We start from the raw sequence: 15,283 nt of genomic DNA, 5'->3' as shown, positions 1-15,283 counted from the left end.
CATACATAAAGTCATTCAACAACTGTTTCAATGAACAATGGTTCTGCTTGGAGGGTGGCACAGACATTACATGAGGGTAAGAATTTGATTCATTGGCTGTGATAATTTGGAAAAGCATTCATCTCAGAGAAAGAGTAACTTATAAAGTCCTCTTCTTCAAACTTGATACAAGAGTTATAAATGTCAAACAAAGCATTCAGTCTCACTCTTTGTTGTTCTTTCCTACAAGCCACCTCCCTAGTTAATCCTCTAAGTTTCTTTTGGGTATATAAATACTTTTGAAATATATAAGCTGTTCTGAAAACCATAGTACAGTGTAAAAACATGAAATAAATAATACTACTAATAAACAGGCTGAGATAGGAGAAGCAAGATTTCAAGACCCTTATGTTGTACACAGCCAGACACTGTCACAAACAAACAAGCTGAAAGTGTATATAGATTGTACAATATTGCACCTATTTCTCTAATTACCAAATTAGAGAGACCATTGGATGGCAATCAACAAATTTCTAATTCCTCATATTATTGGATTTTATTCGATTAGGATATATTGGTAATATTAATTTTCATATTAAGATATTAAGAAAAAGTAACTGTCACTTCCTGTTGTTTTTGTTGTAAGAGGTGGAATTAGATTTGTGTGGATTTGTTGAAAGATTGCTTTCTTGCTTCTTTTAGGGTGTAGTTTTGCTCCTTATGTTGGTATTTTCCATCTATTATCCTTTGTAGAGCTGAATTTGTAGAAAGATACTGTGTAAATTTTGTTTTGTCATGGAATATCTTGTTTTCTCCATCTATGGTAATTGAGAGTTTGGCTGAGTATATTAGCCTGGGCTGGCATTTGTGTTCTCGTAGAGTCTGTATGACATCTGCCCAGGATCTTCTAGCTTTCATAGCCTCTAGTGAGAAGTCTGGTGTAATTCTGATAGGCCTGCCTTTCTATGTTACTTAACCTTTTTCCCTTACTGCTTTTAAAATTCTTTCTTTGTTTAGTACATTTGGTGTTTTGATTATTATGTGACGGGAGGAATTTCTTTTCTGGTCCAGTCAATTTGGAGTTCTGCAGGCATCTTGTATATTCATGGGCATCTCTTTCTTTAGGTTAGGGAAGTTTTCTTCTATAATTTTGTTGAAGATATTTACTGGCCCATTACATTGGGAGTCTTCACTCTCTTCTATACCTATTATCCTTAGGTTTGGTCTTCTCATTGCATCCTGGATTTCCTGGATGTTTTGGGTTAGGGAGCTTTTTGCATTTTCTTTGACTGTTGTGTCAATGTTTTCTATGGTGTCTTCTGCCCCTGAGATTCTCTCTTCTATCTCTTATATTCTGTTGGTGATGTTTGCATCTATGAGTCCTGATTTCTTTCCTAGGTTTTTTAACTCCAGGGTTGTCTCTCTTTCTGATATCTTTATTGTTTCTATTTCCATTTTTAGATTCTGGATGGTTTTGCTCATTTCCTTCACCTGTTTGATTTGTGTCTTCTTGTAGTTCTTTAAGGGATCTTTGTGTTTCCTCTTGAAGGGCTTCTAGCTGTTTACCTGTGTTCTCCTGTGTTTCTTTGAGGGTGCTATTTATGTCTTTCTTAAAGTCCTGTATCATCACCATGAGAAGCGATTTTAGATCTGAATCTTGCTTTTCTGTTGTGATGGTGTGTCCAGGACTTGGTATGGTGGCAGAATTGGGTTCTGATGATGCCAAGTAACCTTGGTTTGTGTTTATTTTCTTACGCTTGCCCCCTGCCATCTGGTTATCTCTAGTGCTACCTGCCCTTGCTAAATCTGACTGGAGCCTGTCCTTCCTGTGATCCTGGTTGTGTCAGAACTCCTCAGAGTCAAGCTGTCTCTGTGACCCTGTGTTTCTGGGATCCTGTGATCCTGGGCTTGTTAGAGCACCTGGGAGTGGAGCTTCCTCTGGGTGTTGTGGGACTGGTTGCGGAGCTTGAGCCCAAGGTCTGCTCAGGACACCAGCTCAGAGAGACCGGAAGGAACCAGAGCCACTGGGCTGATGGAGTTCCTGTGTGCCTGGTCCTGCTGGTCCCAGTTACTCCTGACGTTGGGACAGATGTTGGGTCCTCCTCACCTCTGATCCTGGGCGTGTCAGAGCTCCTGGGAGTGGAGCTTCCTCTGGGTGTTGAAGGACTGGCTGCAGAGCTTGCGCCCAAGGTCATATCTTCACTTTTTACAAACTTTTTAGCCTAAGGTACAACTGAAGGTCATATTTAACCTTCCCAGAAAGCCCTGTTCATTCTTGAGTGAGCCAACTTTTTTTTCTGTACTTTGCAATATGAAATTTATGATCTGTAGTAAGAAAAAATATATTTCCCTGAAACTTCCAGTAATGAATAAGAAATTAATTTTATGCTACTTCAAGGTTTTATATATTTACTTAAATAGTAAGACTTCTTTTTTCCATTTTCTTAGATGTTTTCCTTTTTTTTTTTCATCAGAATAGATTCTTCTCTCATACAATGCATACTGACTACAGATTCTTTTCTCTCTACTCTTCCCAGTCCCTCTCCCTTTTAGTTTCTTTTCAGAAAGGAGCAAACCTCCAAGAGAAAAACAAACCTACCCCCACCCCCACAAAAGCTACTCTAAGACAAGGCAGTGAGGCAACCAAATAGGAGGGGAGAGAGTCCTAAGAGCAGCCAAAGAGTCAGAGACAGACTGCTCCCAGTGCATCCCAACCTAAACAACCCCACTGTGTGTGCAGACCCTTGCAGGCCCTGTACTTGCCACTGCTGTCCCTTTGAGACCCTGTGAGACCTGCTCACTTGATTCAGATACTGAGACTTCTGTAAACACTATCTCTGCTGTGTGATAGAAAGGATACAAAGGTAATGTTAGTAATCCCATTTTACGGATGAGATGAGTGGCATAGAGCATATTTCACGTCGTAGAATAGATTTTCTGAATTTCTGAAGGATTCCTTTTTAAGTTCTTCCCAATAGCAATTCCTATATTTAAAAAATGAATATGTTTTCCCTTAAAGTAATATAAGCCAAGATTTAGTGAGGGTCTTGTTTTTCAGATAATGGAGTTAGTTTGAAGTGTTGCAAATCAGGATCAAGAATTCATTTGCTAAACCTATTTTTCAGAGCAAAGCACATAATAAAGATGATGTGAGCCATTAGCAAGGCCAGAGAGTAGGAGAAGCTGTCAAAGTATATTATATAGCATATAAAATATAGTTAAGTAAACATGATAACAACTAACTAGGATTGAAAGGGAAAAGACTATCAGAGGGTCTTCCTGAAAGGGGTAAACTATAAACTGAGTGTGAGCTTCTCTGCAGAGGCAAAGGTATGTTCTAGGCATTTGTGCTTACATCAGAATATCACTTGGAGAGAGAGACTGGCAGTGGGGAGACCTTTGGGCGTAGGTTATGTGAGGGTACTGTAGATCCTTGAGGTTCATGATGCCTGATGAGTTGGAATATCACTTGTTCTTAATAGAATAAGCCATGAAGTACATTATTTAAATGGGATTTAAATTTATCAAGCATTTTTATCAGAATACTGGTAACTATAGAAGGGTAGCTTCTATAGTTAGATAGACCAGTGTTTGAGAAGTTGAGCTTTTGTGTCACAAGATAGAGCACTATACCGTTAGTCAGAGTTAGCAAATTCAGATACAGGAGACACCTTGTAGGAAAAAGACTGGCCCTTGATGTACACATTTTGGATGTGTAGTAATAACAGAATAAGTGGTTGGAGATGTCCAGTAGAATTCTAGAAGTGCTTGCCTCAAGCTCAGTAGAGTTAAGAATAAGTAGAGTTAAGAATAAATGCTGTCTGACAGCATTTAAAATAAATTACTAGCTATTCTTAATTCTTTGTTCGTGTTAGAATATAAGATTTAGATACCATGCATTTATGTTTTAAGTAAGTGTCATAAATATTATGAGAGTATTATTCCTGTGATGAGTTGTGGGGGAGGGTAAAGATGGAGTCAGTCATCTCTAGGAGAGGGTGACAGATTTGATGTGTGAACTGAATATTTAAAACCTTGTCAGTGTTCTTATGGAACATGTTAAGGAACAGGGTGAAATGACTTTTTGAAGCATGGCATAGTGAACAACCACAAATTCAGAACTGCAGTGTGGGGTGGGGCTGTGCTGACAGTAATTCAGACCAGTATCAGGGGAAAGGAGTATAGCAAGCCTGGCTATAGAGACACTGGACGGAGTTATAATAGACTGATGCCTGTGAGATGCATACTTAGGTTCTCAAGCCATGGTGTAGCTGACATGCTAGTGTGTGAGTGCATCCTATCTAAGACTACTGCATAAAATCCAGAAGAAAGAGAAGCTCTGAGAGCTTAACACGGTGAGTGATTCAGGTGGGCTTAAGTGGACAGGGGAGTTTTAAAAAGTTCAGTGCAGTATCATTGATTTAAATCTAGCATGCTTCCTAGTTGTTTAGAAGATTGGTATAATTAGTCTAGCATATTATTTTATTCTAAAACAGAATATGGCCCAGGGATCTGGTTTGAAATGTGAAGCAAGTATTGGGACAAAATATTTTTAAAGGATTTGTATTAGTTACTTTCTATTGCTGTGATAGAACACCATGAACAAGCAAAAGAAGGAAAAGTTTATTTATGCTTAGGGTTCCAGAGAGAGACCTAAGTGTCCATAATGGCATACCATGTCAGCTAGCACCAGACATGGCAGCTGGAACAACAAGCTCAGAGTTTGCATCTTGTCAACAGGCATGAAGCAAAGACAATGAACTAGGAGTGGGACAAGGCCTTAAGCTCTCAAAGCCTGTAGCCAGGGACATACTTCCTCCAGAAGGGCATTCCAGCTAGGCTTCCACAAACAGCAGCACAGAGGAGACATTTCCCATTGAGAGCACCACAGGAATTTGCATGTTACTTGTGCCATAGAAGTTGAGAGACAGCAGCTTTCTTCAGTCATCACCCATGTTTGCCTGGCCTTTCTGGTGACACAGCTGCCTTTGAATCACCTATGCTTCTGTAACTGATTCCCAGTAAACAGGTTGGTTCATCAAACTGCACCTGAGTGTACAGTATTACTACTTTGGTCTGACATTGTCTTCTCTATTGAGTGCAAATAGGCAACCCATCCCCCAAGGAAACATCATGTAATAATAATCTGTTGCGTATCCAGCTCATTTGGCTTTATAAACTTTCACTCACATAGTTCATACCATTTGTTGAAGATGCTGTCTGTATTTCTGCCGCCTTTGTCAAAATCAGGTGTTGTAGGTATGAGGATTTATGTGTGGGTCTTGGATTACATTGGTCAGTGTGCCTGGTTTTGTGCCAATACCATGCTGTTTTTATTACTATAGCTCTGTAGTACAATTTGAGGTTTGGAATGGTGATAGCTCCTGCAGTTCTCTTATTATTTGGGATTGTTTGGGCTATCCTGAGTTTTTTGTGTTTCCATGTGAAGCTGGAAATTGTCCTCTCAAGATTGTGAAGAATTATGATGGAACATTGATGGGGATTGCATTAATTATGCAGATTGCTCTTGGTAGGTTGGCCATTTTTACTGTGTTAATCCTATTGCTACAGGAGCATGGGAAAGTTTCTACCTGGTGCTATCTTCAATGTCTTTTATTTTCTTGGTTAGAGTTACTATTGGGAGATTTGTAATTAGTATTACATGTTGTGTCATGTATATGACCAGATCTCTATTCAGCCCAGAAAGGGTGTCTGTGACAGACTAAAGAAACAGTTTCACCCAATCTAGCTTAGTGATCCAGTGGTTTTATTGGGGTTGCTTATAGGAGGAGCATAGAGGGCTTCAAAGGCAGCTGTATCATGAGAAAGTTCACCCCAGCTTGCCAGGACTTAAAAGCTGTGTTCCTGGAGTTCCTTCACAGCTTGGAGACAGCTCAGCTGATTGGAAAGCCTTCTCACCACAGCAACTGTTACTTCTGATAGAACCTTGGGGGTGGAGTTTTGTTAATCGGAGTTCCCTGAGCCATGTAAATTTTCTCTTCATCCTGAATTAATTGCCTTCCTCCAGAGGTGGTGTTTCATTAGGACAACACCACCCCTTACCATAGTAAAAATGAATCAGTCATTCCAGGCCCACAGATAAGTTTCTATTCCAGAAGGAGGGGTAAAAGTCAAGGCTGAGAAGAGGTTAGTAGTGAGCCTTGGAAAGAGTACTTTTGCACATGATAAGGATCCTGTGGTAAGAGGAAGAAAGAAGTATAAGATTAGCAAATGGGGTGCATAATATTTCTGTTGACCAGAGATAGGCTGCAAATTAAAAAATAGCCATTGAATTGTCTGCATAAGATTTTGATTCAGAAAGATGGAAAATTGGGAAGAATATTAGGAAACAGGATAGAGGCAAGCAATGTTCACCTGAGAAGTACCTAACAGAAAGGAACAAAGCCAGGATTGCACTGAGAGTCCAAGTTTCCAAGAGAAAGAAAAGCCTAGGTGTTTTCTCTCCCCACTTGGGTCACATTCTGGGGTTACTCTGCAGGCCACTCTGTGCATGCCTGTGTATGATATCCACCGAGGCTGAAGTGGACAAGAGCAAGGCAACTCTAACACTAAAGTACTACCCAATCATCAGATACGTAAAAGTGAGATTCTGAAGAAGCAAAACATGACTAAATGTTGTTAAATGTTGACATATTCTTTGTATCACAAGTACTTTTCATTGTACTTTATACCAGAAAATATAATAAAATCACATAAGCATTTTTAAGACAATTTCTTCCTAACTTATCCAGGCTGACTTGAAACTTATACTCATCCTGTCTCAACCTCCTAAGCAGCTGAAATTCAGGCACCAACTGCCACACTCAGCTCTTCATAAGCATTTCTTTTTTTTTTTTAACCACATTTATAAATTCATGAATTGTTTTTTCTCAGGCCCAGGTTTCTAGTCCTTAAATGGTGAAGTTCAAAAGAAGTGACACAATCAGATTAATGAGAAAAAGTATTAGAAATATACTAAAAATCAGTTCAGAGGTTTCCATAGAACCAATTGATTAGTGTTTTAAAGCACTTGATTGGTTGGTGTGTATACAAGTGCATGTATGTGTATACCCACTCTATACTAAATAGGTTTAGATTCTGCTATATTCTGGCACTATTAAATTAAGCTGATATTTCTTAACATAAGAGCCTAACACATCAAATTATTAAGAAAACAAGATCAAGCAATATTAGACATAAAAGTAAGGTTAGTGGAAGAGTTTGAAAGTCAGTGGGGTAGGAGGGCTCCCTGGACAAACATACATCACAAGTATACAGAAGGGTGGGTTCAGAAAACTGAGAGTTGAATGTGTTTCCCAGAAGTTTTATTGTAATAGTAATTGGTCAGCTCCTAAGTATAATTGCCATCAGATAACCCCTACAATACAGTTAGAAGTAAGCTTTCTCCAGGAATAGAAGAGAAGTATTGTGTTGTGCATCACACAGCGACTTTGTTTTAGTGGCTTTGTGCTGCATTTACTACAACAATGAACAATATGATCATAAGAATATGCTAGAGCCTCTAAACTAAAAATAAAGTTGATGTTGAAAAAGAGAAGAAAGGCCCCTTTTAAATAAGAATTAGGTGTTTTAAGTATGCTTAGATTTTACTGCATTGCCTCCACAGCTTGGCCACAGTAGCCATACTGAGTTCCTTCTCATATATCTGTCCTCACCAAATTATGTGAGTTCTTCTGCCAACCATATTCTCTCAAGTAGAAATGGCATGCCTAATCACCTCGCTACTGTTGATGCCTCTCTTTGCTATGTAGAATTAAAAGCCAGTATTTTGCAGTTAACAACAGGGGCTGTGGTGTTGTGGATACAAACATATATACATATCTTTCAGGGTCAGCGCAGCAGGATAGTCCCTCTCAGCTGCTGGGTTCCATGGAAAGGCTACTCTTAGTACCCAGGCCCTCTGGTTTATATACAGAGCCACTTCTAAGGGTCAGTCATCCCCAACTGCTGTCCTCCTCTTAACATCTCATACCTGTGGATTGGGTAAATGTTCCTTTCAAACAGTACAGCTAAAACCTTACTGTAGCTTCCTTTAGAAGGTACATGGACCACAGACAGAGTTCTTAAATGACTCCTGACATCATCTTCACTATAGAAGAAGTAAGGCTTCCCAGTGCCCTACAGGTAGAAACAAAAACAAAACCTGCAGATCTCTGCTGGTCTAACAGGGAAAACAATATTTTAATTTTACCTTTTAAATTCCTTGGAGGCAGTTAGAATGAAATGCTTAGAATCTTTAAAAACTATAGCTTTGCTCAAGATTACAGATCTCAAATTATAGCAGAGTAATTGAATTGAAGAAGAAATTGATAAAGTTGGTGTAGGGCAAGCCCTGAGCCATGCATCCCTAATCCCTAAGAGAAGCTTGCCAAGGTCAAGTCGTGAAGGACTGCTTACTGAAATGACTAGATTTTATCTTGTAGCTCTTTGTCAAGGGAAAGCAGATAAAAGATCTTAAACAGAACTTTATTTTCAAAAGATTTCTGTATAAGTAGTAATGTTGAAGGTAGGAGGGAGAAGGATCTGGAAAGAAGGGTTGGTTTTCTGTTTCTGCTGTCTCAGCAAGAGATGAGGAGGACCTTAGCTAAAACAACAAAGAATGAGAATGGAGAAGATATGAGAGGCAGGAGTGGAATCAGCCATGCTCTGAATGAGCTGGCCAGAGGATGCTGAAGCCAGTCCTCCTCACAGTTGGAGTCTCAACTCTCTAGATGACTTACAAGCATGGGTAAATAAAGAGAAACAGATCTGAGAGATGAATTTAGTTGTAGGCATATACCATTGACTTTGCTTATTTAAAGTAATCACAGATTAAAAATAGAAGAAGAAAAAAAAATGGTGTTCTTGTGTAATTGTTGCACTCAGGAAACTGAGGGCCAGGTTCTAAATTTGTAAGTAGCCTGGACTATGTATAACAAGCCCTGCCTCACAAAACAAATATTGGTGTTTAATGCTTTCCACTATAAAGAATCCCTAATCATTTTTGTTTGCAATTAGCCTGTTTTAAGAAATTATAGTTTAGAGGCTGGAGAGATGCTCAGTGGTTAGGAACACCTGTTGCTCTTGCAAAGGATCAGGATCTGGATTTGGTTCTCAAACCCACAAGGTAGCTTATAACCATGTACAACTTCAGTTCCAAGGGATCCGGCACTCTTTTCTGACAATCCACAGGCACCAGGCAGATACATACATGAAGGCAAAACAAAAACTACAGTCTAAAAGAGACTATAGTCTAACACTGTAGTTCTCAACCTTCCTAATGCTACAACACTTCAGTACAGTTCTGGGCACTTGTGTGTGGGCATGCCTACATATGGACACACCTGCCTGGATATGGGGGAGCAGTGTCTGAGTTCCTAAAGCCATCCAAAATATGTGTTTCCCAATGGCCTTCGGGAACCTTTGTGAAAGGGTCATTCAACCCCTAGGTTGAGAACTGCTAGTCTAAGGTAATCACTCTTTCTATAACTTTCTTGACTACAGTAGTTACTTTAAACAAAGCACATACTCTTTTAAAAAAAAAAAAAAAAAAACTTTGGTTCATCCCTATTTTTATTTGTATAGATTTACAGAGAAATTTCTTTTCAAATAGATTTTTTAAGAATGTTGGAACTATACTATTAAAAAATAAAGAAGTTTTAAAAATCTTACCCTAGACACTAATAGGAAAAACAAATAGATGAGTACCATGGAGGGAGCCTGCAAAGAGAAGCCCAGTTCCCTCCCCCTGGAGTTGTATGCTTAATCATGTATTATGTTTGTGCTCAATATCTCAAAGTTGTTGGAGTCAGTGAAGCCTATGAGGATGCTGCTAATTGTCTGTGGCTGTTAACTAACTCCAAACCTTGCGCGAACTGCAAGTCTCCAATACAGAAGAACGAGGGCTGCAATCACATGCAGTGTGCCAAGGTAAGATGCTGGCACGCATTGCCATGCTTTATCATTAAAGTCTTAATTTAGTTTGTGCTACAAAACAAGGTGGTATCCTGCTAATAAATCCATCAACTAAATAAATAATTCAGCTCTCTTCTACATTGAAAACTTGAAATACCTAAAGAGATCCACTTAGCTGAAACCTTAGAGGATTGAAAGGAAGTCTGTGCTCTCCAGATTTCATTGTAGAAAAAGAAGCTACCTTTGATATTAACAATCTTGGGATAAGGTTAATAATACTATAATTCATTCCTCTATCTCAGTGTTTTGTTTGAAAACTAGTAATACTCTCAGTTTTTCCTTTATTAGAAGGACCATCTAGGTTTTTAAGTAATGTTTTAAAATATTAAGACAATGTAATTTTTCTCATTTAGAAAGTGAAAGAAATTAAAATAGTTAAGACTAATAAAATATATTAACATTACTCTAAGAATACTTGATTTTTTCTTCACCTTGAGCCAGTGCTCATTGAATTATAACTTGCAAAAGAATGGAAGTTGCAGAATTGTCTTACAAGTTTTATTATAGTAAAAATAATGTAAAGTAATGGGCTTCTTGAGGCAGCAGTGAATCCCTGAGGGGCAGAAGGAAAAGGCCTACTGTTGGTTTCTGAGAAAATTACTCAATTTTAGTTCATTAAACTGAATTTTAAAACTGGACAAAGTTATTTTCTCTAAATATGATCTCACCTCCAGTTCTCTGTTAGGTTTTGTTCTTAGAAAATGTGATGTAGATTTCCTAAATGTACACAGAAGTATACATTGACCATAAACGATCAATAGCTGACTGTTGGGGTAGACACCAGTATTACTTTTCTGTCCTTCACAGCACAGTAGTAAATACTTGATAAATACAGATTACTGGAATGATATTTTCATGAATTAATCAGACTGATAATACAAAGGTACCACATTAAAAAGATGTTTCTGGAGATTCTCTGGAGTTTAAAACAAACATTTACTTACAAGATCTGTAGATATAAGAATCTTATTTTGTATACTGTTTTAATTGTTCAAATCAAAAATATAAACTGAGTAGTTTATAAAGCCATGGTAGTGCATGGCTTTAATCCCAGCATTCTATAGGCAGAGGCAGGTCATCTCTGAGACCAGCCTGGTCTACATAGCAAGCTCTAGACCAGTTAGAGTTACACAATGAGACTAGCTCCAAAAAGAAAGAAAATAAAACTAACTAAAAGATGGTATTCTTATTTTGACTTAGAAAGCTCACCTAGACGGTAACCTCATACACACAGTTGAATCCTTTTAGAGTATTTTTTTTCAAGTGTATAAATAGAACATGTCATAAATAGTTGAATCCATGCTATAGTATGAACAACTTTATAATATGCCTGGGCTGTTGATGGTTCAGTGTGGATTATAATAGACAGTTTGCATTGTCTCAAATCCAATGTGTTTGGTTTTTAAAAGAATGGCATATTTGTTTGTGTAAAAACAAACTAATTTATTCTTAAAAACACTTTTTTCATTTCCCCTTAGAAACTTTTAAGTTTTACATTTTTAATTAGAATGCTGTTTCACAACCCTGCTCACCCCATTCCATCCCTTTTATCCTCTAGCTCCTCCTTCTACTTCAGGCCCCTCCTGTTGTCCCTGCTAGGACTTGTACATCTCTGCTTTACATACCTAGAAATATACTACTACTAGCAATAAAAATTCAGCTTAATAGAAAATTACAAAATTAACTTACAGAAAATAAGAAGCCTCATGTCTAGATGAAATAGATAGACCTTCTGAATCTAAAATAAGATTTAAATATATGCAAGACTTTTGTTGAAAATCTTTTCAAATCCTCTTTAAGACAAAAAAGATGACAAACAAAAACGCCAGCCAATTGTCTTTCTGCATCCAGGAAAACTTAATTCAAATGCTCATGTGGTAAATCAAAGCAAGTTTAATTAGGAAAATGTTGAAAAACAAAAGTACCTGGAGGTATAGTCTTGCAAGATAATATGCCATGAAACCTCAATACTTGAAGCAATATGTATGGTACTGGCATGTGCTCATACACAGAGTATGAACAGAATAGAAAGCAGGCCTAGGAAATAGATGATTAGATGAAATAAATGAAAACAGAGATTTAATATGTGGTGATGTCAAGGTATATCCAGATATATAACCAGTGGGGAAACATGAAGTATTCAGTACATGGTGTCGTGATAACTAGACAACTCTAAAGTTGAGTTCATATTAGAGAAGATAGACCTAAGATTTAAATGTTTAAAAATAAATAAATGAACCAGTATCAGAAGTATTGATAGAAGTATCAGAAGAGTGTAGAATTGGAAGATCTGTTGGACACAGAACTCGTAAACATAAAAAGATGAATTTTCATTTTATAATTATATGATTGGCTTCTAATTATGGTCTACTTAATGAGTAAATTTTTAGTTAATATATGGAGATATCTGTATATGCTTCCTTTTAAAGTGCAAGTATGACTTTTGCTGGATTTGCCTAGAAGAATGGAAAAAACATAGTTCTTCCACTGGAGGTTATTACAGATGTACTCGGTATGAAGTCATCCAGCACGTAGAGGAGCAATCCAAGGAGATGACAGTGGAGGTAAGGCCTGCCTAAGTTGTGTATTCCAAGCTACTGTGGGAGGGATTTACACGTCTTCCTCATGATGAGGCATTACACTGAGTACCCTTTAGAGTGAGTGCCCTTTAAGCAAAAAAACAAGCTAAAAATTAGGAGCTTTTTTCTTTTAATTTTTTCTTTTTTTTTCTTTTGATGAAAATATGAAAAAAATCATTCCAGCCTGCCTTTGTAAAGATTTAAAACCAATTTTAATATAATATCAGCATTACAGTATAATATTACAGTGTACTTGTGTTTCTTTTTTTTTTTTCCAGTCAGGCCCAAGAAGAGAATGTTTCTTTTTTTTTTAATTAACTTCTTAATTTTATGTGTGTGGTTGTGTTGCCTGGATATATGTCTATGCACCATGTGTATACCTGCCTAGTGCTCCCAGAGATCAGAAGACAGTGTTGGATCACTTAGGACTAGAAGCTGTAGTTGCAAGTTGCCATTTGGGTGCTGGGAGTTGAACCTGGATCCTCTGGAAACCCCTCCGTTGTCTGACATTGCTTGTCTAGTATAGCCTAGATAGTTGGGGTTTTTTTTTCTTAATTTTTTGTTTTATGTATGGGTGGTTTGCCTGCATGTGTATCGGTATATACATAGTGCCCATGGACAGGGCATTGGATCCCCTGAAGCTGTAGTTACAGGTGGTTGTGAGCCACCATGTGGGTGCTGAGAATCAAACCTGAGTCCTCTGGAAGAGCAGCCTGTGCTCGTAACCACTGAGCCGGCTCTTCAGTCTCTCTCCATTGTGGTGACTCTGAAGTCTGAAAAAAGTTCCACTAGACTCTTTGTTGGTGAGGGTGCTCCTCTTTGCTTGCCAGCAGGCGCCCACTTTCTGGTCTCTGTCATGATGGCTGGCAAATAGAACAAGAGATTGATGGCGTCTGTTTCCATGAAGATAGATCTGTAATAATGGCCTCATGTACCCTCACATACTCATAGGTTCTGACTCCAAATGCAAGTCACATTTTGGGTTAGGGCTTCAATATGAATTTTGAAGGGATACAAATCTATCTATAGCCATACAATCAAAATTGAAGACAGAGTCAGGAATCTATTGTTTTATTACAGAGAATACAAACAGACAACTTTAAAATGTATTAGTCATTATATTCTAGCAACAAAATAATAAATATATCTGCATGCATTCCTACTGAGTACTAATGAAACATTAATCCCTCTCAAACCAATTTTAAGCGTAGTTTTAATAAAAGTCATTTATGTACTTTTGTTTCCTAGGCTGAGAAGAAACATAAACGGTTTCAGGAACTTGACAGATTTATGCACTATTATACAAGATATAAAAACCATGAGCATAGTTATCAGGTATGTCCCAAATCATTACAAATGAGCAAAAATACTCTGTTAAGAATAAATAAAGAGGCTGGGTGCAGGTATATCTCTATGAGTTCAAGGCAGCCTGGTCTACATAGTGAGTTCCAGGACAGCCAGTACTACACACTGAGACCCTGCCTCAAAAAAAGGGGGGGGGGGAATAAATAAAGATTATTTAAATTATTTATTTCTGTTCCTTTAGTTAGAACAACGCCTTCTTAAAACAGCCAAAGAAAAGATGGAGCAACTGAGTAGAGCTCTCAAAGAAAGTAAGTTTTAAAGTGTGTGTGTGTGTGTGTGTGTGTGTGTGTGTGTGTGTGTCTGTGTGTGTGTATTCATGTTCGCACACATCTGCTAAGTAAATTCAGTGGTGGAGGGCAGTAGTGTCCTTAAAAGGACAGTAGCTCCATGAGCTGCTTCTGGCGTTGTTCTAAGTCCTCTTAGGCACTGGGTACATGCTGGCATATGGTTAGTATCTATGAGGCTTCTCCTAATGCAGCCTTTGCTGATAGCAGACAAAACCACACTGTAGTTTTCCTTCCTCCTTCCCACTGCTGGTCTGTAGTGCTGGCAAAGTGAGTGAATCCCTAAAGAGCTTCCAAGAGGGGCAGGGCATGCCCAGAGCCATATCAGACATCAGGTAAGAGTGGGAGAATTGAGCTCCAGAAGCAAAGCCATGGAAGGGCCTAATTGAAAGTTAGAAGTTAAATAATTCCTAAATACAGACAGAGTGTTGGTCATCATTGTGATAAAATATCTACCTCAATTACACAGAACAGAAGTTCTGGTGTGCTTATTTTTGAAGAACTCATAATTTATATGTTAAAAACACATTTCAAACATAAAAGTGATATGTTATGTTTGTCTCAGTTCATAAAATAATTTGTTCTCATACTTTTTTTGTGAAAATATTTTTCTAATAAGACCGTACAAAAGTTAAATAAATTAGAGTGGAGGCAACACTACTGGCCAGGTGTTCTATTAATTATTATTCTGTAGACCTTAGAGGTTATATGACTCTGCTATACTAACACAAACTCAGGAGATGTCCACAGTGAGGTTGGAAGAAGTCTCAAATGTGTAGTTCCCCATGTTTAGAAGTGTGTCTGACATACAGTAAACATTCAATAAGTGCAAGTTATAGCTCTTATTCATATTAGATGTTCCAAGAAACATAGTAAAGCTGAAAATTAAGAGATGTAACAATTGAAAAGTGAAACAATCTGCTTCTTACACATCTTACAAGTATTATAGTGAAAGGCAAAGGGTGTTCCTATCCCTTTGTGTTTATAGCCTAGTACAGATACTACCTACAGACATAGTACATGCAGATATATCAAGGTGTTCCATGTCAGTGTGTACATCCATATATAGTATCTTCATAAAGGTATGAATTTAATTTTCAT

The 15,283-nt window shown here is 37.8% G+C and overlaps 1 protein-coding gene across 14 annotated transcripts in view; it reads left to right on the top strand.

Moving 5' to 3' along the window:
- Nucleotides 1-15,283, top strand: part of Ankib1 (ankyrin repeat and IBR domain containing 1) — a 174,553-nt gene that overhangs the window by 145,895 nt on the left and 13,375 nt on the right. For all 14 annotated transcript variants that reach the window (XM_031379935.1, XM_031379933.1, XM_031379930.1 and 11 more), the window contains 4 exons: nucleotides 9,779-9,909; nucleotides 12,384-12,518; nucleotides 13,782-13,868; nucleotides 14,080-14,146. In XM_031379935.1, coding sequence (XP_031235795.1) covers nucleotides 9,779-9,909; nucleotides 12,384-12,518; nucleotides 13,782-13,868; nucleotides 14,080-14,146 — 420 coding nt within the window. The remainder of the gene's footprint in view (nucleotides 1-9,778; nucleotides 9,910-12,383; nucleotides 12,519-13,781; nucleotides 13,869-14,079; nucleotides 14,147-15,283) is intronic.

This window comes from Mastomys coucha, unplaced genomic scaffold (assembly GCF_008632895.1).
Source record: "Mastomys coucha isolate ucsf_1 unplaced genomic scaffold, UCSF_Mcou_1 pScaffold19, whole genome shotgun sequence".
Taxonomy (NCBI): Eukaryota; Metazoa; Chordata; class Mammalia; order Rodentia; family Muridae; genus Mastomys; species Mastomys coucha.
This window is presented reverse-complemented; position numbering and strand designations above follow the sequence as displayed.